Source organism: Bacillus rossius, chromosome 1, assembly GCF_032445375.1.
Source record: "Bacillus rossius redtenbacheri isolate Brsri chromosome 1, Brsri_v3, whole genome shotgun sequence".
NCBI lineage: Eukaryota > Metazoa > Arthropoda > Insecta > Phasmatodea > Bacillidae > Bacillus > Bacillus rossius.
Genome location: NC_086330.1, coordinates 365,312,232 through 365,336,169, shown reverse-complemented (window position 1 = coordinate 365,336,169; position 23,938 = coordinate 365,312,232). Strand labels below are relative to the sequence as shown.

The window sequence follows — 23,938 nt, the reverse complement described above, 5'->3', positions numbered from 1 at the left end:
AAACTTTTATTCTTTCAGAGTAAAATTCAGTCTGGAATTACCATACATTTGACGGCTGCTCGCGCGTTACCGGTGAATTTAAGATGTTAAATATGGGCGCCACCACGTGGAAGGGCACGTGGACCCGGCGGAGTCTCTCTCTCAGGGCGTTACGTAGCCCAAGTGGGGACGAGTTACCAGCCCTTTCTATCCTACCTTTCCAGACCTGGCCCGCTCTAGGCGTCGGGCACGCCACACTCCTAGGCTAAGCCACTCACCACGTGGTTAAATAAAATACTCAGTTTATATTTTATTCCCAGATTTAATTTCACTAACACGTTATCTCCACGTCCGTTACACGTTACACGGTAGAAAAAGCCTGAGGCACGAATCGACTTAGGTGAAGGCATGGTCCACACACGTGGCCATGCTACAAAATTTACTTATTACACGATTGCTGAAAACTCGACTGAGACAATTAATTAATTAAACAGCCCGCTGGCCGAGAGCTGCCCCGAGGATGACGAGCGAAAGAGATTCAGAAATACTTAACGAGACAGAATTACTTGGTCAGTGCAGAACAAAGGTGAAGTCCCCGGGGTGCTGGCGCGTCTGCTCTCGGTCAGTGATGAAGATGGACTGGGCTGAGCTCATCGCTCGCAGGTGGCAACATGGCGCCCTTCGCGCCAACACAATTACCGTTACTATATTCTACGATTCCGTGCCCCGGCGAAAGTTGAGTAAATTACAGATAAACATTAAAAATATATAAAAATTACTGACAATGGAAAGTTCGTTACTATTTACTTATTTAATGACAATTTATGTAAAAGCATTCCTACCCTCGTCCAAGTCCGTGCCTGTTCGGGTCCGCCCGGGCAACGTCTATAGTTATTTAAGGTAACCTATTTAAATTAAAGAAAACACAAGTAAATTACACAGCACTGGGGCGAAGATGGATGAAAACAACAAAAAGGCTTACAATTAATATTAACATAGCAATTTTAGGGATCGCCGCACTGCTTCTAAGCGCCCTCTTGTGGTAGTTCGTGGCGCGCAATTCAAACACACGACTACGTACATGGCGGTACAAATGCCGGGGAAGGGGAGAGGAATGTTGAGGAAACGGAGACTGACTAGGCTCATGGGGCGTAGCCCCGGCTGACGTCAATTGCCCCCCCCTCGAATAGCCGGTCATGTCGACGTTTCCGCTGGGTCGCCTGTGGGCGTGGTCGCCCCCTTATCAACAACAGCTGTGCTTCCTCGCGATCCCTCGGGGTCGTAGCGTGTATCGCGGAGCCGGAACTGGGTCTTGTGACGCCCGGTCTCCCCTCTCTTCCCGCGGTGTTTCGTCTTCCTGCGGTTCGGTTACTGTCACCCTGAACGTGGAGTCTGCCAACGAGTAATGCAGCGGCCATAATGGCTCGTCCGGCGAACCCGGCCTACTCTCTACTTCCTCCGGCCACCTTATCAGTGGTTGGGATGTCGACTGGCCCTCCGTCACTCCGGGCGTGTCCCTGAGAAATCCCCTGAAAGGCGAGACGTCACTCCCCGAGTCTTCGAACAGCCGCCTCGGCCGGACATCTGTGACTGCGAGGGGCGTCGCCTGTCCCGCCCCCAGGTCCGGGAAGCCTCTGAACCCGCCCCCGTCTGTTGGGGTGGACGTGACCAGCTGTGCGGCCGCCCTCCCGTCTGTCTCGTCCGCCGCCTCCGTCTCTCTCTGCCGCGTCCCTGCTCCGTCACGTCTCGTTCCCGTCTCTTCCGCCCCGCCCGCCGCCTCCGTCTCTTCCTGCCCCGTCTCCGCCTCGTCCGCCGCCTCCGTCTCTTCCTGCCGCGTCCCTGCTCCGTCACGTCTCGTTTCCGTCTCTTCCGCCCCGTCCGCCGCCTCCGTCTCTTCCTGCCCCGTCTCCGCCTCGTCCGCCGCCTCCGTCTCTTCCTGTGCCAAGCGCACATCGTCCCGGTGATATTTCGCGGCCCGGCCTGAGGGTAACTTTATCACGACCGCCGTGGGCCCCGCCTTGACCACCGCCACCGGGCCAAACCACTTTGGCGCCAGGCCGGCGCAGAAGTTGCGTCGGCCGGAGGAGAGGGGGTGGAGCCTCGCGTAAACCAGCTGGCCTGGTTTCAGTTCAGGGGGCGGGCGGGTCGTCTCGGGTGTGCGTTGTGCTTGGTAAGCTGCCTGGTTACGTCGCGCCCTATCGTGCGTCTCGGCCAATCGCCTCAGGCGTCCTTCGGGGCTCTCTACGTCCGGGTCCGTTTGTTGTTGCCGCACGTGATATTCCCCGGGGAGGGTGAGGTTCCGCCCCTGGACCATGGTGGCTGGTGTTTCGCCGGTTGCCGCGTTCACCCGTCGCCGGATGCAGTACAGAACGTCCGGGATGTGCGTGTCCCATTGGGCGTGGTCATCCGCGAGCCTCAACCGCAGTTGAACCTTCACCTCTTGGTTGCGTCGTTCCGTGGGGTTCGCGCGGGGGTGGTACACGGGGGTGGTGTGTAGGATTACCCGCCATTTTCTCCCCAGCTGCGCCCACCGGCGCCCGACAAATTGGGTGGCATTGTCCGACAACAGGACCCGGGGGTACCCCCACCTAGGAAAAAACTCCGTTTCCAGGCTGCGTGCAATGGTGCCGGCGCGGATGTTCGCCAGGGGGTAGGCCTCCACCCAACGCGTGTAGCAGTCTGTCACCACCAACAAAAATCTTTTCCCTCGGGGCGTGCGGGGATATGGTCCCATTAGGTCTATGGCGACTGTATGGAATGGCTCGGTGGGCTGCCTGGGTACCTGCTGGGCTGTCCCGTCGGTGCGGCGCGCCTTGTGCCTCTGGCAATGTTTACATCTCCTCACGCAGTCCCGTACAAACTTGTTTACCCCTGGCCAGTAGAACTGTTCCCGCAGATCGCGTCGCGTCTGGTCTGCGCCGGGGTGTCCGGCTAGCCTGTTCACGTGATACATGTCAAACACCTCCCGGCGGGTGGCGGCTGGCGCGAACGTCCGCCATTGGCCAGCTGTCCCCTTAGGTCGCGCCTGCAGTGTCCCGTCCAATACACGGTAGCCTTCACATTCTCCGCTCCCGCAACGGCGCACGATCTCCTGTGTGTCTGTGTCCGTGAGTTGGGCCGCTCGCACGTAGGCGTCTAAGTCATCAAGCTCCGCGCCTGGCGGTAATGTCGGTGTGACGTTAAGGTTTAGGGCACACAATGCGGCTTGGGTTGTCGGGGTGCGCGGGGTCCTGGGTATGCGCCCGCTGGGTGGTGGCAAAAGCTCCTCCCACTCCGCATCGTCACAGGCTGTGACGGTGACGTCCGGATCTCGCGACAGCTCGTCCGCTAGTTCGTTCTGTTTTCCCGGTACATGCTCGACTTCGAAATCTAAGGCCTGTAGAAGCATGGCCCAACGCGTCAGCTTCGAACGTCGCCCCTGCATCGTGGCCAGCCATTTGAGACATTGGCTGTCAGTTCTCAGTACGAATTTCTGCCCCTCCAGGTGTGGGCGGTAGCGTCTGAGGGCCCAAACTACGCCTAGACACTCACGCTCGTTCACGCTATACCGCTGCTCGACGTCGCCGAACTTGGCGCTTGCATATTCAATCACCCGGGGCTCGCCGTCGTCGCCGAGTTGTAACAGGATGGCCCCGATGCCCTTCTCGCTCGCGTCTGTTTGTACGATCAGGGGTCTGCCTGGGTCCAGCCGCGCGAGTAAGTGGCACTGTTGAAATCTGCGTTTTAGCTCGTCAAAAGCGTTCTGGGCTTCCACGGTCCACCTGAACGGACGTTTGGGTGACAGCTGTTCTGTCATCGGCGCCGCTACTACCGAGAACTCTGGGACGAAGGCTCGCAGCCAGTTAGCTAGCCCCAAGAACTTTTGCAGTTGCTTGCGCGTGCGTGGGGGCTCCTTGTTGATAATTACACTCAGCTGTTTTTCCGTGGGTCGGTTTCCGTCCGCGTTAACCACTAAGCCCAGGAAATCTAGTTCTGTGGTCCCCAGGTGGCATTTTTCGCGATTGCATGTCAGACCATGGCTCGCCAGGCGTTCCAAGACTAATGCTAAATGATGCGCATGTTCTTCCCACGTCTGAGACCAAACAATTATGTCGTCCAGATACGCGGCCGCAAACTTGCCCGAGTAGTTGTCTAAGACCCGTGTCATCATCCCTTGGAAGGTAGCGGGGGCGTCCTGTAGGCCGAATGGCATCGCGCAAAACTGAAATCTCCGCCCGTCTGGGGCTGTGAACGCCGTCTTGGGTCGGTCCGCCGGACGTATCGGCACCTGCCAATACCCAGATTTTAGGTCGAGGGAAGAAAATATCTTGGCGTTACCCAGGCCTGAAAGTGTGTCGGCCATGTTCAGCAGGGGGGGTGGGGCATTAATTGTCACTCTATTGATAGGTTTGAAATTGACACAGAAGCGTAGTTTCCCGTCTTTTTTTTCTGCCAACACGACCTGGAAATTATACGGACTTTCGCTAGGCTCAATTATCCCGTCATGCAACATGTCCTGAACCTGGTCTAGGATGGTCTGTTTACCAACGTGGCCGTAGCTACCGGGTGGGATAAACATTGGCTCGTGAGGATGGGTCGGGATGGCATGCTCAGCTATGGTGGTACGTTTCAGCGGGTCCGCGGACGCAAACACATTACACTGATGATCGAGGACCTGCTGGATGGTAGCACGAAACTCGGGGGGAACTCCGTGCTGGAACTCGTCGAGACTGACCTGGTTTACTGCTGGTGGAGTAGGCTTACCCAGCCCGTGGATGGTCCGCCGCCCCTGGGTGCCGACGTGGACGCAGCCGGCCCGGATGTCGATGGCTGCGTGCTGCTCGTAGAGCCAGGGTAGCCCCAGAATGACGTCATCACGTAACTGCTCCACCACCAGCGCCGTCGTGACGGACCGTTGGTCCCGCACGTCCACCTCCAGCGTCGCGACGCCCTGGGTGTAGCAGGCGTCCCCCGTGGTAGCCAGCTGGAGTTGGCCCGGGTGGTACTCGAAGTTGTCACGGCCAATCACGCGTGCCGCCACACAGTTGTGGCTGGCGGCGGTGTCAACAAGCGCGTGGACTGCGCGCCCGTTGACAACCACCGGAATGCGCAACAGGTCGGCCTCCGCCGCTCCCACGTGACCCAGGAGAGGCCCCGCCGCCGTAGGTCTGTTGTTGTTAGGTGAGGCGGGGGAGGTGGGCTGTCTTAGCGCGCCGCCCCCTTGCCGTCCGTTTCCCGACGGCTGCTGCGCCGCGAAGTCAGGCCGGAACTTGTTCCTCACCGGGCAGTTCTCGTGCCAATGGAACGTGCCTGGTGGACACGTGTGGCACTGAGGTGGTGGGCTGCCGCCGGTAGTCCGTCTCCGCCATGTCAGCTGCGCGTGGCCGCTCGGTCCGGGTTCGTCGCGCCTAGCTTGGTCTCGGGTGGGCGCCGTGTAGGGCACCAGCGCCTTGGTGTCGGCGGGCGTCGTGTCTTCCTGCTTGGTGCTCAGGGTGGCGTGGATCCTGGTCGGTCTGACAGCTCGTAGGTCCTGCTCTAAGACGCGCGCCTGTTGGACGAACTCCTCTGCCGGACGCCGCGTCATCGGGCGTAAATACGGGCGAAATTCCGGGCGCATCAGCTCAACTACCCGCTCCAGCACTCCGGTAGGTTCTTCTCCGGGAAACAGCCGCTTGTACAGACGTATTTTTTTCATGATAAACGCCTCCGCCGCCTCCGTCGCGCCTTGCTCGAGACAATACAGCTCCGTCCGCACTCTCATCTCTGTCTTCACGTCCGCGAATCTGGCCTCGAACAATCTCGCGAACTCGGTCCACGGCATGTCATACTCCTGGACGATCTGCCACCACGTCTTGGCGTCGCCTTTGAGCGCGGTGCTCACCCTGTTCGCCCACTCACACTCCGGCACTCCGTAGCGATTCAGGCGTTCCCGACACGCGTGTACAAATCTCCGCGGATCGTCGCTGGTTCTGCCCGCAAATTCCGGTAGCTCCACGTGTCCTATGAGAGGTACCCTGCTCCGTGGTGTGTCGGCGGCGTCTCTCACCGGGCTGCGGCCTGACGGGCCCGCTATTCTCACGTGGTGGCACCACTGGCACGTGTACCACCCGTCTTGAAAGGAGATTATTTCGGACTTCGCGAGACACGCCGTGTGCTTGAACGCGCGACAGTTCCGGCACCAGCCTCCCTCCCGCGTCTTGCCCTCACACTCCGCATCCGTGCACTTCCCGTGTCCCGCCTCAAACTGATCCGCCCGTTCTGCCTGCTCGTGGTTCGGCTGCGCTTCATACTGTCCTACGCACACGCACGTGTCCGTCCACGAAGAAATCGCCGTCCCGCTCACCTGGCGCGGTCGCGCGCACATAACACAATATAAGCTATTCTTTTGAAACAACTCACTTGCCTTAATCGCGCCCGGATTTTTGTCAAGTCCGTGGTTGTCCGACATGGTCGTGTGGTGGTGAGGCCGGTCGATTGCCCCTCTTCCCTTCGCTACGCGACGCGACGCGGATGGCGGTACACACACACACTGACCTGGCCCGGCTGCTGTTGTCGCGAGGAATGCGGCCACCTGGCTGCTCGCAGCGAATTCCTGGAAGCGCGCGCCCGGCTGGTCACGTGGCCGGCGCGCCAGAGTCCCGCTATACGCTCCGCGCGAACAATAGTTCCAGCGCGAACTTTAGTTCCGCGCGCTCCGCGTAACAACCGCCTATCTCACACGCTCGTACAGGTCTGGTTTTCGCGGAAGATGTAACTCGCCCCACGCTCTTGGGCGCCATTTGACGGCTGCTCGCGCGTTACCGGTGAATTTAAGATGTTAAATATGGGCGCCACCACGTGGAAGGGCACGTGGACCCGGCGGAGTCTCTCTCTCAGGGCGTTACGTAGCCCAAGTGGGGACGAGTTACCAGCCCTTTCTATCCTACCTTTCCAGACCTGGCCCGCTCTAGGCGTCGGGCACGCCACACTCCTAGGCTAAGCCACTCACCACGTGGTTAAATAAAATACTCAGTTTATATTTTATTCCCAGATTTAATTTCACTAACACGTTATCTCCACGTCCGTTACACGTTACACGGTAGAAAAAGCCTGAGGCACGAATCGACTTAGGTGAAGGCATGGTCCACACACGTGGCCATGCTACAAAATTTACTTATTACACGATTGCTGAAAACTCGACTGAGACAATTAATTAATTAAACAGCCCGCTGGCCGAGAGCTGCCCCGAGGATGACGAGCGAAAGAGATTCAGAAATACTTAACGAGACAGAATTACTTGGTCAGTGCAGAACAAAGGTGAAGTCCCCGGGGTGCTGGCGCGTCTGCTCTCGGTCAGTGATGAAGATGGACTGGGCTGAGCTCATCGCTCGCAGGTGGCAACATGGCGCCCTTCGCGCCAACACAATTACCGTTACTATATTCTACGATTCCGTGCCCCGGCGAAAGTTGAGTAAATTACAGATAAACATTAAAAATATATAAAAATTACTGACAATGGAAAGTTCGTTACTATTTACTTATTTAATGACAATTTATGTAAAAGCATTCCTACCCTCGTCCAAGTCCGTGCCTGTTCGGGTCCGCCCGGGCAACGTCTATAGTTATTTAAGGTAACCTATTTAAATTAAAGAAAACACAAGTAAATTACACAGCACTGGGGCGAAGATGGATGAAAACAACAAAAAGGCTTACAATTAATATTAACATAGCAATTTTAGGGATCGCCGCACTGCTTCTAAGCGCCCTCTTGTGGTAGTTCGTGGCGCGCAATTCAAACACACGACTACGTACATGGCGGTACAAATGCCGGGGAAGGGGAGAGGAATGTTGAGGAAACGGAGACTGACTAGGCTCATGGGGCGTAGCCCCGGCTGACGTCACATTAAAAACCTTAGTTTTCTGGAGCAAAAAACATCCCAGCACGAGCGACTTTAACACTGCTGCACACACACTACGCAGCTTGAAATACGTCAGTGGTCAGACTATTGTACCAGACACTCAAAATATACACATTAAAACCTTAAAAAAAAACACACAGACAATATTTATGAAGTGATTTTGACGCTACACTCAACATATTTATGTAACATGTAGTAAAATTTCTATAAAAAATATATTTTTCTTACCTTTTATGATTAAAATTACCAATTTAATAATAGGACGTTTAAACATTGAGGTGTTTATCACAGTTTCCATGTAGGACATTCTTTTATATTACTTTGGTGCCATAATGAGAACCGGCTTAAAAAAGTATTAAAGTTATTAAATTACGAAACATTTTTGTGGATCATTGTAGAAATTATCATTAAGGACTCAACTGCTCATTATTGGTGTGATCACAAGGTTTCATCAGTAAACTTTTGACGTGTTACTAAGAAATGTTCATTCTACTACTGTACAAAATTTTTGCTTTGGGATAATTTTCCATGTATTAAAAATGTTTGTTTCTTAACAGCGAAATTCGTCCCGACCCGAGCCTACTTCGACAACCTCGCAGTAGTATACACTACGCGGCTCGGATCGCTTTAGTGGTCAGACACATTGTACCAGGCTCTCAACAAATAAACTAATTTAAAATTTAAGAATTAAATCATGATCGTAAAATGGCTGCCATGGTGATTTGCGAATTTATGGAGAAATAAAAGCAGTTAAAATCTTATGTAGTTTCCAAGAGACATTATTACATCACCAATCATCTAAAGTAACAGGTTTACAAAATTTCAACATATTCAGTAACTAGTCAGTTTTTTTTCAAATGTGTTAGTATTAACAATCTGGACCATATCTAGTCTGTGAGGTCTGTATTGTTACAGACTATCTGTATTCCGGTATTTGGATTTTGAAGCTACTTAATGATTCGCTTTCAATGTATATTAAAATATACCTAATGCTGATTGCAGGAATATTTCTACTCGATTTCAAAGTTATAATTCCTGAACATTTGTAGCAGACACATTTCAATGTAACACTTACTGATTTTCGAGTTGTGTTGAGGTTTCACATGCGTGGCCCCTGCTCTAGTAACAATGAGTCATCACAACCGGTGCCGTCTGTACGAGCGTCTACATAAGTTATCCTGAAATATGTTCTTAAATATTAATTCAAGTGAATTCTTAAAATCCTACACACCTTATCTTAAGTGTCGTAAATGAATCGTTATATTTTATAAATCCATGTAATATAGGAGCCATAATGGCGCGAAGCAATGGACGCGATACGAATAATATTTTTTTTACCAACCACTACATCAGTAAATATTTGTGGTTTCCATTCGCTATGAATTCAAGCATGTAACATGCTTCTTCAATTCGGCCACAGTTAAATGGGAGGCTCTGAATCACTGAAAACTCCTCAACAAAATCAACGATGAATCACAGGCATTACAACAAACAGTTGTCACAAGTCAAGTAGGCAATGAGCAGGTGACATTTTTCGAGTTCGTAGAGGATTGTTGAGACTATCCTACAGGTCAATGGCAACGCGCCCTTACGCGCATGGTTAATACCCCGCATGAGTAGAGTGTAAAGGCGTAAGCCTGAGACACATCTAGGTCCTCATCTAACCGCGCACACTTAGATTTAACTCAGGATAGGGTGAAAAATATTTACTAATTTTGCAGTCCTAACAGTCACCAACGAATAGCCAGCATAATAAATAAATAAGCTCACGAATATTGTTCGTGAATGAAGGCGAAGCTGATACTTTGGAAACGTTACCAGCAGATATTAAATAATTTTTAACTATTATTTACGTAGCTTACTTCTTAAAACTGCATTCATGTAAACTGATTTTGTGTGAGACTATGTTGAGTGTTTTCTGCTACACTTAGTTTTCTGAAAAAAGTCTATTGTGGCTTAATAAACTTGTTAACATTGGTGCCTGTCATAAAAAAAAACTCAAACGTAATTATACGGATACATGTTGAGTATAGTTAATGAATGGTTCACGCATTGCTGAAAAAACAAAAAAAAAACATGTTTAAAATTTTACACATCTTTTTGTTGTCGCATCGCGTCCATCGCGTTGTACATACGCAACTCTGAAAAATAAATATAAATGGTAAAAAAAGCTATAATAAAATAATCTCGTATCTTTCTTTATTCTTTTTTCTAAGCGCTCTAATGGTTTTCGATAGTTTTGTTATTTTGTGTACGCTGCTTGGTGGAGGTTTCTTCTGCATTTTATTCCTGAATAAATCTCACGCTTACAACAAAAAACATCTAGCTAAATCACTGTGCTAAATAATAACAGAGAATAACCATTCAATTATACGCCGAGCTATACCAAACACGTTCTCTTATCTACTGAAAATGAGTACGTTGACCTTCATATCAGTTTCCCGCGAAATCCCGTCTCCCCTTCGTAAACAGCAGACAGCTGTGGCTGGGTGGGAACGAGCTGCAAAAAGTTTGGAAAACTGTCGCAAGGTGTCACTACTGTCCAGCGCGCTCCATAATTCCTCGTATCCGAGCTTGCACGCTGCTCAAATTTCTACAGCTACATTTTTACTTTAGGTCCGACTGCAATAAGCTAAAGACTAAAATAAAGTCAATCATTCAGCCGACATATATGTAGGCGTTTGAATTACAAATGAAAACGCGAATGTTATTAAATTCGCAAATGAATATCACGTAATTTCGTAGCAGCTTATTTATTAAAATTCAAATTGTAAATACGTTAAATTAATAATGATTACAGATAAAATAATGGTCACAGTAATATCTCCCGTGTCTGAAAATTTATCTGCGAAAGTTTTACCACTGAATTCTTTATAGTTTTTTAATAAAGCTTGAATTTAAAAAATTCCCGAAAATCAGCAATAACTTAATTAAAATAAAAAAATAAAAAAATAAATTTTACACCAGAATGGTTCAAATCTTCTCTAGCAGCTGAATCATTAACAAATATATTGTTTTTTTTAATACGATGCTGGTGCACCAATCCCCTTAAGGCTAAGGCATCTTGTAACGTAGGTTGGCGGTCATCGTAGCCAGCTCGTGATTTGCAGCAGGGAAAGTTCGTTGTCTTGTAACTATTGTTGTTTTACTGTGTAACAGTTGTTGTATCTTGTCTTTATAATTGTCCTGGATTAAGAATATTGTATTATGTCCACGTGGATGTGAAACAATAGTTTTTTTTTTCTTTCATTTATGTTGCTTTTTTTTCTATGCATGTTGCGTACTACCTATGGCTTTTCGGCAGTCTGTAGGAATATCACCGTCATCAGAATGGTATTATTCCCTGATGCCGAGTTGACCTCAGTTTGGGCCGGTAGCGAATGTTGTGTGCTGCTGCTGCCTGTGTGTCCCGTGGCGCGTGGCGGAAGGACACGGAAGGACACGGAGGGACACGGAGGGACACGGAGGCCGAGAGACCACGCTGCGACGTGCGCTTGCCGTGCGAGCTGGGACCGTGGCTTGCAGGTGCGGGCGGACTGCACCTCGCCATCGCCTACAACAACAACGAGCTGGTACAGGACCTGGTGGAGGCAGGAGCCAACGTGGCGCAGAGGGCCATTGGTGAGTGCCTTAGCCGCTAGTCCTGTCCTTGTGGTCAGACACACCCCAAAGAACACACAAGTTTCCGATAATAATGGAATGATAATTTTTTTGAAATGTACATAAAAAAAACATTTATTTTGTAAAGGAAAATTTGGAATAAGAATTTGGAAACACATTTTCTTGTTGTATTTCATCAATATATTGATGATATATAAATTCTTACTTCTAAGAAAATGTAACTGAAAGATGCCAATCTTGTTTTTAACAATTTTTTCATCAAAATTTTATAATTTATTTAATATTGAAACATTTGGCTCTGTTTGATCATTACATAATTAATGAAATGTTAATGATGACTACTACAAATATTTTCTCCTCTGAAATAATAATTGGAATTTACATTTTTTTTCTTTCAGAATGTATACAAAATACAATATTTTATGTTTTTTTTAAAACAATAAAAATAGTACATTAAATAACTCAAAACTAATTATAATTCTTGATGCTATACAAAATGAAAATTTTAATGTTAACAATCCAGGTACTGTAAATCTGGCACTGTTGTACTTTCTGAGCATGAGACAGAATGTCAAACTACTCTCAATGTCCGATCTCATTCTATATTCCTGCCAAACTGGCCTTACACTTTTGCCAGTTTACAACACTAGCCTTAACTTTCATCTTCTCTTAACAACACTATCCATAACTTTGTTGCGGGGCACTTTCTGTGGCCGGGGGTTGTTCGGATGGCTTTGAGGTGATATGTTAGTGGGCGCCACCACGTGGTGAGGCACGTGGACCCGGTGAGACTCCTAACTCAGGGCGTGACGTCGCCCATGTGAGGCGTGATTTTAATTCTCCCCTGAAAACACCTAGCACGAATTCCTGCCCGCTCTCAGTGTCGGGCACGCTTTTACCTACGCAGTGGGCTCTCAGGCGTCCCACACGCCGTCACACTCCATGTGGTCAGATTTAAATAATAAAATAATACGTTGGATTTACACACCTGATTTATTCGGTTAATGCAACTTACACACGTACACAATTGAAACTGTTTAAAACGCCTGCGGCACAAATCGGTTTAGGTGTAAAGACCCCCACGTGGTCACATCTCAAATTACGTAATTCATAGAAGAAAAGACCGTTACTGGTCGTAAGACAATTAATTATGCAGCCCCCCGACCGAGAGGAGCTCCGAGGACGAAAAGAAAACAATTTAGAAAGAATTAAAGTTAAACAGAATTACTTGGCGGTGAAAACAAGTGGTGAGGTCCCCGGAGTGCTGAAGCGTCTACTCTCGGTCGTTGATGGCGGAAGACTGGGCTGAGATCATGGCTCGGCTCGACTAACATGGCGTCTTCCCGCCGAAACAATTGCCGTTAAAATATTTATGAATTCATGCCACGGGAAACCAAAGTAACATGACAAGAATAATTTAAAATTTATGTGACATTTTCTGAATAATGCAAAAGAATACTACAAATTACAATTATTAAGGAGAACATTTAATTATTGTGTGGCTTCGGGTTTCCTCGGGAATGTCCGGAAACGCTATTATATTTTGATACCTTATTTTAATTAAAAGTACTGCCGTCGTCCGGGGTCTCGGGCTCGAGTCCCGGTGTGGCTCCTAGTGGGAAAAGGCGGTTCTTGATCTGTGTTGTCCGGGTGGGCGCCAGACTAGCTCGTTTCTAGTCGTGAATTTGGGGTCGTGGATGTATGTGCCCCTGCGTGGCCCACTAGGGCCGGCGGCGGTGTTGCGTGAGATGATTTTAAATAAGAGACGTGGAGTTGAGGTGGTGGTGTCGTACCTTTTATTCAGAGGAGCGAGTCGTACACAATACAACACTCTACAGAGGTCCCCGGGGGGTTGTTACTTGTTATTCCGTGGCGCCGTATTGTTTGTGTTCCGCGTTACGTGGCCTCGGATGCTGTTATGTCTCAGACGTCTCACTGGGTACGCAGGTAACGTAATTTCGTAACACAAAGGCGGGACACAAAATACACTGAATTAAGGGGGCGCGTACAGGTTACGTGGCACTCGTTACTCGGGTGACGTAAGTTAGCAATACAAAATACGGGATACAAAAATACACTGAATTAAGGGGGAGCGCACAAGTTCCGTGGCACTCGTTACTCGAGTAACGTAAGTTAGCAATACAAAACACGGGATACAAAAATACACTGGATTAAGGGGGCGCGCACAAGTTACGTGGCACTCGTTACTCGGGTAACGTAAGTTAGCAGTACAAAATACGGGATACCAAAATACACTGAATTAAGGGGCGGGCGATTGGAGACGGCCAATCCCGTATGCAAATGTCTCGGCGCGGGTGTTGTGCCCACTGTGGTGAAACACGCACCGCAATTAAGTTTGTCCAAGTTCCCTTGCGGGTTTGTGGTCAGCGCCGTGCGCGTGACCTTAAATAAAGTTCTGTACGTTGCGGGAGACGGCCCGTGCCGTATGCTGAAGAGCAGCCCCGTTGACCAAGTGTGGTGCGGGGTGTCCTTAAGTTGATGCGGCCGGATTAGGTCCTGGACCGAAAAAAGGGACCGGGTACTCACGGAGAGGTTAAGTAATAAAAGGGGTTTGGTTAATTAGTGGCTATAGTTACCGGACGTTACTTTCAATGTAGACAAAGGATGTTGCCTCTCCGTGGGACGTAGGTCCGCCCCGGTCCATGAGCTGCGCTGAACTGCCGAACTGGCATGGCGTCTGAGGGAGGCTCGGCCTCTCTCGCGCCAGGCGTGACCTCATTACGCTAGACTCCAAACGGGTGTGTCTGGAAGAGATTTTATTGTCGCTAAAATCCTAATTTAATGTTTTAGGAGGAATGGGTACGGTTCTTCTCTTGTCTACTCAGGTTTCCGCGGCTTTGTCTTTGATTGCTGTTCGGGTCGCCTGACTCGGGTGGGCCATGGCCAGGGGTGTGTTCCGTTAGCGGGAGCGTATACTGGCGGGTGCAGGTCGGGCTCTGGGGTGGTCGTCGGCCAGACGACGTCAAACGCCCCCCCCCCTGTGAAGCCCGACCTTGCGCCGCTTATGGTCCCGCTAACATGGGGCCACCCCTAGCTCCGGCCGCTCCATCCCGGCGTGGTTCGCGGCTCAGCAGCTGGTTGGCTCCGCGTACTGGACCTGGTGATCAAGGCCGACTGGGCCAACGTGCGCGCCGCCCCGGTTGCCGTCGTGGCAGGCGTGCCGGGGGCGGCGTCGTGGCGTCTGGGTGGGGTCAGCGGCTGATAGGGTCAGCGCACTGGACCTGGTGAACGTGGCCGACTGGGCCAACGTGCGCGCCGCCCCGGTTGCCGTCGTGGCAGGCGTGCCGGGGGCGGCGTCGTGGCGTCTGGGTGGGGTCAGCGGCTGATAGGGTCAGCGCACTGGACCTGGTGAACGTGGCCGACTGGGCCAACGTGCGCGCCGCCCCGGTTGCCGTCGTGGCAGGCGTGCCGGGGGCGGCGTCGTGGCGTCTGGGTGGGGTCAGCGGCTGATAGGGTCAGCGCACTGGACCTGGTGAACGTGGCCGACTGGGCCAACGTGCGCGCCGCCCCGGTTGCCGTCGTGGCAGGCGTGCCGGGGGCGGCGTCGTGGCGCCTCCTAGCTCCGGCAACAGCTCCACCCGGGTGGTGCTCGCGGTGGCCGCAGTTGGTAGGGCCCGAGCACCTGTCCCGGGTCGTCCCACGCCGAACATCCGGGGGTTGACTCGTCGAGGTAGCCTTGTGGCTGACAGGCCCTGCGCCCTGTTCCCAGGTCGAAGTCGGCCAGGCGAACTGGGGGTCTGTGGGCCCGTCGGGGTCGTTCTGCGGGCTCGCTGGCGGGTTCGCTTGTCCCCAGTCGATGTCCCGGTCCGCGGAGGTCCTCCTTCGGCGGCGGTTGACAGTTCGTGGACTGGTACGGAGTCCGTTCCCGTTCGGGTATGGCGGCTGATGCTGAGGCGGCGATCTCCGGGTCGGTCTCTCCGGGTTGCGTGACGATCGGCGTTGGCCCGTCGTCGTTGCCCGCATCGGATTGACCTATGCTGTGCGACAGCTCGGCGATCTCCACGGCCTCTGCTTCATCGCCCCGTGGGTAGCATTGCGGTGGGGGGCTCTCGTACACCCCGCTTCCCTCCCAGGGTACCACTGCCGTCTCCGGTGCGTTCTCTTGGACCTCTTCTGGTTCGTCTGGCACGTCGTGGGCGGGGTCGCCCCCGGTGTCCCCCGTGGCCATGCTAAGGGCATAATCGTCGAGGTACGTGGGCGGGCGCCGCCACCGCCGTGGTCGTGGCCTCGCCTCGTCGTCTGACGCGGCCTCTGCGGGGATGTCCCGGGCGTGTATGCAAGTTCGTCGCGGGGCCTGTTGGACGTGGTGTTCGTGAACACTAGGGTGCGGTATGGGCGCGGTTCGGGTCGGCTCCTAGCGGGGGTCGCTTCTGGCGAGTTGTCCTCTTCCTGGACGGCGTCGCTCTCCGGTGTACGGCGTCCGTTGTCGTCCGGAGTGGGGGGGTCCTGCGTCCCCGTCTGGGTTCCTCTCCCCAGGCAGGGCGGTGAGCCGGATGTCGTCCCTGTGCACCTTTTTCAGGCGCCGTCCCTCCGTGCGGACTAAGTACGTCGTCCTGCCTAGTCGTCGCCGTACTGTGTATGGCCCGCCCCAGCGCGGGGCCAGGCCCGCGCAATAGTTGCGGGGTGCGGCTGAAAGTGGGTGTAGTCGCGCGAACACCTGATCGCCGACCTGCACGGCGGGTGGAGGATGATCTGTGATTGGGGTGATCCGGCTGGCGTACCTCTCCTGCCTACGTCTTGCCTCGTCGTGCAGAGTCACCCGTCGTTGGTCGCGTTCCTCCGTCGTCTCGTCGGGGTGTGGAGTGCCGTGTGTGGCCCATTCTCCCGGTAAGGGCAGGTTGTGGCCCTGTATCATTTCGGCCGGTGTGCGGCCGGTTGCGGCGTTGGTGCGGCGTCGTACACAGAAGAGGGCGTCAGCCACGTGCAGGTCCCACTGCGTGTGGTCTGCCCCCAGCCGGATCCGGAGCTGTGCCTTCAGTTCCTGGTTCCGGCGCTCTGTCGGGTTCGCTCTCGGGTGGTAGGCGGGCGTCGTGTGGTGCTCGATCTGGTGTTCGTCGCACCAGCCCTTCCAATGTCGCCCCAGGAACTGACTGGCGTTGTCCGTCAACACCGACTGGGGGTATCCCCAACGGGACAGGAATTCCCTGGTCAGCAGGCTGATGATGGTAGGTGTGCGCACGTTCCCGCATGGATACGCCTCCGTCCACCGCGTGAAGAGGTCCGTCACGACGAGGAGGAAGCGTTTGCCGCGCGGCGTGCGGGGGTAGGGGCCCATTACGTCTAAGGCTATCGTTTGGAAGGCGGTGGTGGGTTCCCTGGGTCGCTGTTGCTCCTCGCCGTCACGCCGCCTCGCTTTCCTCGCCTGACAGACCTCGCATTCGCGCACGTACGTACGTACGTCGTACGTGACGCGGGGCCAGTGGTAGTGCCGGGTGACTTCTCGTCGTGTCTGATCGGTCCCCGGGTGTCCAGCGAGGTCGTGGTCGTGGAAGAACCGAAGGACCGCTTCTCGGGCTTCCGTCGGGACGTAGGTCCTCCAGTCTTCCTGGTGTCCGGGTGTGTGAGTCTGAATCAGGCCGTCTTGCACGCGCCACGCCTCGTGTCCGGCGGTCGCTTGCTGGCGGCGTCTTGCCGCGTCTATTGACGTTTCCTGTGCTCGACGTACCCGGTCCTGGACGTCGGCCACGGTGTTGGGTGGGTCTTCGTCCCCGTCCGCGTCGGCCGTGATTCGCGCGCATGCCGAGTCGTGCGATGCGTGTCCGTGTGGTGTGTCCGGGGGTAGAATCTCCTCCCAGTCGTCCTCGTCCGTCAGCTCTGTTCGGTCGTCGGGTTCCCGCGACAGTAAGTCGGGGAGCTGGTTCTCCGTGCCGGGAACGTGCTCGACGTCGAAGTCGAACGACTGGAGGAATAGCGCCCATCGTATGAGTTTGCCTTTCCGCCCCTGCATCGTACGCAGCCAGGTGAGGCAGCTGTTGTCCGTCCTCAGTGTGAAGCACTTCCCCTCCAGGTGGGGCCGGTACTTTTTCATGGCCCAGACTACGGCTAGGCACTCTTGCTCGTTGCTGTGATACCGGCGTTCGGCCGGTCCGAGCTTCGCGCTAGCGTAGTCGATGACCTCGCGGACCCCGTTCGGGTCCGTGTGAAAAAGCACCGCGCCCACACCGAGTGCGCTGGCGTCGGTCTGAAGGTAGAGGCGGCGTCCGGGGTCTACTCGTGTGAGGGTGTGACAGCGAGTGAAGGCGGCTTTTATTTCTTCGAAGGCGCGTTGCGCGGGTTCGCCCCAATGGTACCGTGCCCGTGGTGACAGGAGGTCGGTCAGTGGTGCGATGGTACGGGAGAAGTCGGGGATGTACCCCCTGAGCCAGTTCACCAGGCCGATAAACCGTTGGAGTTGCTTCCTCGTCCGCGGTGGTGCCGCTTCAGCGATCTTGCGCAAGTGAACGGGTTGGGGTCGGTTGCCAGCCGCGCTTACTAGGTGGCCCAGGAATTCGACCTCCTGGGTCCCGATATGACACTTGTGGTGTGCGGCCGTGAGATGGTGTGTGGCCAAGCGTTCTAGGACCAGCGCCAGGTGTCTGGCGTGGTCCTCCCACGCCTCGGAGAAGACGATCACGTCGTCGAGGTACGCGATCGCAAACCGGCCCAGGTACCCCTCCAACACTCGGGTCATCATTCCCTGGAACGTGGCCGGTGCGCACTTTAGCCCAAAAGGCATGGCGCGAAATTGAAACTTCCGCCCGTCTGGTATCGTGAACGCGGTTTTCCCCCTGTCTTCCGCCCGTATGGGCACTTGCCAGTACCCAGCCTTCAGGTCGAGCGTACTGAAGACTTTCGCGCGGCCGAGTCCGGCTACGGCGGCGTCGACGCTGATTTGAGGTGGGGGTGAGCTAATCGTGATCGCGTTTAGCGGCCGAAAATCGACGCAGAAGCGTAGCGAACCGTCTTTCTTTGGGGCTAATACGACGCAAGCATTGTAATGACTGTTGGACGGCTCGACTACCCCGTCGCGAAGCATGTCCGCCACTTGCTCCCGGATGGCCCTCTGCTCCCGGAACCCGTAGCCTCTCGGGGCCTCGTGTACTGGGTTGTCGTGGGTGGTCGGGATGTGGTGTTCGGTGATGGTGGTGCGTTTCAGTGGGTCGGCTACCGCGAAGACGTCCTGCCTTTCTGCCAACACGCGTTCCACTGCTGCTCGGTACTCGTGGGGGACGTTGTGGCGGAACTGGTCTAAGGTTACTTTCTCCCCCTGACTCTCGGGGGTAGTGCCTATGGCGTACACCGTGAGCCGCTCGCGGGTGCCAATGTAAACTCGTCTGGGTTTCATTTCGATCACCGCATCTTGTCTCGCTAACCATGGTTGGCCTAGTACTATCCCTTCGTGTAAGTCCTCTACCACTAGGGCGGTTACCGTGGTGACGTCGTCCCGAATGCGTACCTCGAGTTCGGCTTGCCCCACTGTCCTTCCCGGTTGCGTGCTGGTTGCTAACCGTAACTCGGCTTGGTGGGGCTGCAGCGCGCCGGGGGGTACCAGGTGGGGGGCCACGAACACGTGGCTCGCGCCTGTGTCTACCAGGGCCGCCGTGGGTTGCCCGTTGACTTCCACTGGGATACGGAGTAGGCCGTCGCGAGGGCGGACTAGCTGGTTTATCTGCGGTGTGGCTGCTTCCGCGGCGGGTGTGGGTTGGCTCGAGTTACTCGGAGGCGCGGGTTTTACCGCCGTGCCCCCGGGTGGGCGTTTCCCGACGTGTTGGTGAAGGGTGGTGTTTGCCGGCGTGGGCAGTCGACATGCCAGTGGCGGGTACCTGCGGGGCAGCCCAACTGGCATCGCGGTAGTGGGGGTTCCTGCTGTGTCGATGACCCATCGGGCCTACCAGGTGGTGGTGCGTCCTCGATGGCTCGTCGCGGGCGGTCGGGTGGGTAGCCCCCTGCTTCCCGGTTCTGGACGCTGGCTATTCTCTGACCCATTGGGCGTCTGGCCAGGTCCCGGTCGGTGTTCGGGGGGTCGTAGTGTCGCAGTCCCCGGATGTTCCGTTCCGTGTCTATGGCTTGTCGGACGTAATCCTCGACTTCCTCTGCGCGGTAACACCGCATGAACGGTTGCAGTTCATTGTGTAGGAGGGTGGTAATGGTTGCGAGCGCGGTGGCTGGCGCGGCGCCGGGTGCTACTCGATTGAACAGTTGCATTTTCTTGGCCAGAAACTGCTCGACGGGTTCGCCGTCGCGTTGGCGTTCGCCATAGAACTGTGTCGTGCATTGGACCAGTGCGTGTTCCGTGTCAAATCGGCGGTTGAATGACGTGGCAAACTCCTCCCAGGGCATGCCGAAGCGTCCCCAGATGTTCCACCATTGGCGGGCGGTCCCCTTCAGCTGTTCGCTCGCTCGCCCCGACCATTCATCGGTCGGTATTCCGGACCGTGCCAGTCTAACCTCGCAGTGTGTTAGGAAGTCTCTGGGTACTTCGTGCCCTATTCCGCTGAACTCGGGTAGTGCTAACTTCCCTGTGTAGCACGGGTTGCGTGTATGCATCCCCGTGTTTGGTCCGGTGATTGCGCTTGGTGGTGGGATGTATTTGGGTGCCAGATTGGTCCGGGCACTCGTGAGGCCCACAGTCGGTAGTATGCCTCCCAGTGTGACGTTAGCTTGTGCCTCCGTCTTAAGCGGTGCCCATGACCACGGTAATTGGGTGTGCGGCTCGCCGAGTAACGTCTCGCTCCAGGGCTTGCCCCAGGTCTGTTCGGTGACGTTGTCCCGGGTGTTCGCGCATTGGCATGTCCTGTACCACGGCAGTGATCCCGTCAATAGGTCTATTTCCCTTGGTAATAGGCAACGCGTGCACACGAGGTCTGTAGGTGGTGCCTGCATGTTGAGCTGTATGTTGTACGTTCAAGTTCGCCGTCTGTGACGGGCTGTTCGTAGTCTGGGCGCGTGTTGTAGCGCGCGGGTTTGAGATCGGCGGCGGGCAGGTGCCCAGACAGCCGCACAAAGAGGAGGCGAAAACGGTCCGCGCGGAGTGGGGGTGGTGACGTCGCTCCGTTGCTCGCCTCGCCGTGATGACGTGCGGGGGTGGGGGTGGTTGGAGTGTCCTTTGTCCGCTCGCCTCGTCGCGCCGGTCTGTCTGGCCTTCGACCCTTCCTGTGTCCAAAATGGCCGTTTCGTGTCTCCGCTGTCGCCTGTTGGTGAATTTATTTCGAAAATGTCCAGAAGTGAAAAAAAAAAATTTTCACGTTATTTTCTGCCCCACGCAGCGGGCGCCAAATGCCGTCGTCCGGGGTCTCGGGCTCGAGTCCCGGTGTGGCTCCTAGTGGGAAAAGGCGGTTCTTGATCTGTGTTGTCCGGGTGGGCGCCAGACTAGCTCGTTTCTAGTCGTGAATTTGGGGTCGTGGATGTATGTGCCCCTGCGTGGCCCACTAGGGCCGGCGGCGGTGTTGCGTGAGATGATTTTAAATAAGAGACGTGGAGTTGAGGTGGTGGTGTCGTACCTTTTATTCAGAGGAGCGAGTCGTACACAATACAACACTCTACAGAGGTCCCCGGGGGGTTGTTACTTGTTATTCCGTGGCGCCGTATTGTTTGTGTTCCGCGTTACGTGGCCTCGGATGCTGTTATGTCTCAGACGTCTCACTGGGTACGCAGGTAACGTAATTTCGTAACACAAAGGCGGGACACAAAATACACTGAATTAAGGGGGCGCGTACAGGTTACGTGGCACTCGTTACTCGGGTGACGTAAGTTAGCAATACAAAATACGGGATACAAAAATACACTGAATTAAGGGGGAGCGCACAAGTTCCGTGGCACTCGTTACTCGAGTAACGTAAGTTAGCAATACAAAACACGGGATACAAAAATACACTGGATTAAGGGGGCGCGCACAAGTTACGTGGCACTCGTTACTCGGGTAACGTAAGTTAGCAGTACAAAATACGGGATACCAAAATACACTGAATTAAGGGGCGGGCGATTGGAGACGGCCAATCCCGTATGCAAATGTCTCGGCGCGGGTGTTGTGCCCACTGTGGTGAAACACGCACCGCAATTAAGTTTGTCCAAGTTCCCTTGCGGGTTTGTGGTCAGCGCCGTGCGCGTGACCTTAAATAAAGTTCTGTACGTTGCGGGAGACGGCCCGTGCCGTATGCTGAAGAGCAGCCCCGTTGACCAAGTGTGGTGCGGGGTGTCCTTAAGTTGATGCGGCCGGATTAGGTCCTGGACCGAAAAAAGGGACCGGGTACTCACGGAGAGGTTAAGTAATAAAAGGGGTTTGGTTAATTAGTGGCTATAGTTACCGGACGTTACTTTCAATGTAGACAAAGGATGTTGCCTCTCCGTGGGACGTAGGTCCGCCCCGGTCCATGAGCTGTGCTGAACTGCCGAACTGGCATGGCGTCTGAGGGAGGCTCGGCCTCTCTCGCGCCAGGCGTGACCTCATTACGCTAGACTCCAAACGGGTGTGTCTGGAAGAGATTTTATTGTCGCTAAAATCCTAATTTAATGTTTTAGGAGGAATGGGTACGGTTCTTCTCTTGTCTACTCAGGTTTCCGCGGCTTTGTCTTTGATTGCTGTTCGGGTCGCCTGACTCGGGTGGGCCATGGCCAGGGGTGTGTTCCGTTAGCGGGAGCGTATACTGGCGGGTGCAGGTCGGGCTCTGGGGTGGTCGTCGGCCAGACGACGTCAGTACATAAAACCTTCCCGGCCGATCTGCCGTCACGTTGCACTTGGGGGACATAAAAACAAATAACACAATTATATTTAATTATGTTTTAGGGGTGCGGCACACTGACTCAACAGCGCCCTCTTGCCGGGCGAACACACACGCACGCACACGTACGCACGGGTAGGCGGGAGGTTTGAATGGAGGGTGGGTGGTGTTTGGGCGGTGGCATATCGGACTTAACAGGGGCCGCAGGCCCGGACGATGTCAACTTGGTGTTCTGTAACCACTGTTAACAAAATAAAAGTCTAGGTCAGAGTACTTGGCAATGCAGCATTTTGGCCTCTTTGTTACATAAATATGCCGCCGCCCGTCTCTCTGTGGGAGCTGAGGGGGAATATCTAGCGGGTTGCAGTGACGTGTATGTGGATTGAATGTCCGGTGGGCGCCAGGCTAGCCTGAACTAGACCATGAGATGAATCGTGGGTTCTTTCTGCCCCAGCGTGGTCCGCTAGATAAGTCGGCTTACGATGACGACGAACTTACTGTGTTGGTGCTGGATACGCCCTAAGCAATATAGGGGGTTGCATGCCTGGCTGATGGGATTACAAGAACACTGAAATTACACACGGGGACGTTTCTGAGTAACTTTATTAGTCGTTACTCACGAATGACAAGTTACGTTGGTACACGGTACAAGTTCCGGGTTACCCAATGAAAACACTAATTAATTATTACGCTACGATCTAACTCCGCGGCAGTCTTGCGGGTTAAAAGTTCACTGGAGGCGGCCAGTGCCGTATGTTACCATGGGGGGTCGCGTGATGGCGTTACGAAGCTTGGCGTTACAAATTATTCGCTCGTGATACCGGCAGGCATTTGCACGACATGTTAATTAAAAAGTTCACTGGAGACGGCCAGTACCGCAAGTGGAGCCAGTGGCGCAGTTGCACTCGATGCTCTTTAAGCCGGTCGGGATAGTCCCGGATCCGCGGAAAAAGGGCTCGGGGACACGTGGGCAGCTAATAAAAGGAAGTTTTGGGGTAATTACTCACATGGCAGAATGAGTGATCGTTGAATTCAAAGATGATGGCCGCTCACGGAACGTTAGTTGCGCCCCGGGCCTGAGCTTGGAGAAGACTGCCGGAAGATGGCCGCCGCGCGGGGTAGCTTCCGGGCTACCCCCACCACCCCGCGCCGCGCGCCAAGACACTTATATCACCTTACAACTATAAGTTTAAGTAAAAAAATCGTTCCAGGTACTTAATTACAAATTAGTATCTGGAAACTAATTGCTGAGGGCTTGATATATGACAAACTAGCAAGTAACTGTTTGAAAATATAAGTCAGTGGACGACTGTTGTTTACACGTAATTACACTGATGCGCATTGATTAACTAAGTAATTAAAGTGTTGGTGGTGATTGAAATTAACGGGACTGATCATTGTACTTATATTATGTTTATAAGTTATGCATCGAATTAGGTCCCGTGGCGGAGCTCTCACTTGACTCGTCCGGGGTTTGGAGAGGATGCGCTCCGAAAGGGCAACCTGCCACTGATCGGGTGAAACCGGCTTAAGGGTAGCGTCGGTACGACGTCAAACGCCCCCCCCTAGAGAAGCCCGGTTTTGCCGATTAGTCTCCGACGTCACTTGGTATCTTCAGCCAAATACAGCACTTGAACGTGTGCTGCATAGATATGGCGGCGCATGGGGACGCCGCCCCAATCCCTGCGATGTCAGCTGGGCCGGGAGGCGGCGTCGCGATGAACGAAGCGTTGGCGCACGGGG

At 53.9% G+C, this 23,938-nt stretch overlaps 1 protein-coding gene across 1 annotated transcript in view; it reads left to right on the top strand.

Annotated features, from left to right (window-relative positions):
- The window catches only part of LOC134528368 (transient receptor potential cation channel subfamily V member 4), a 69,965-nt gene that overhangs the window by 13,480 nt on the left and 32,547 nt on the right, over positions 1-23,938 (top strand). The window contains exon 4 of the mRNA XM_063361936.1: positions 11,382-11,477. Coding sequence (XP_063218006.1) covers positions 11,382-11,477 — 96 coding nt within the window. The remainder of the gene's footprint in view (positions 1-11,381; positions 11,478-23,938) is intronic.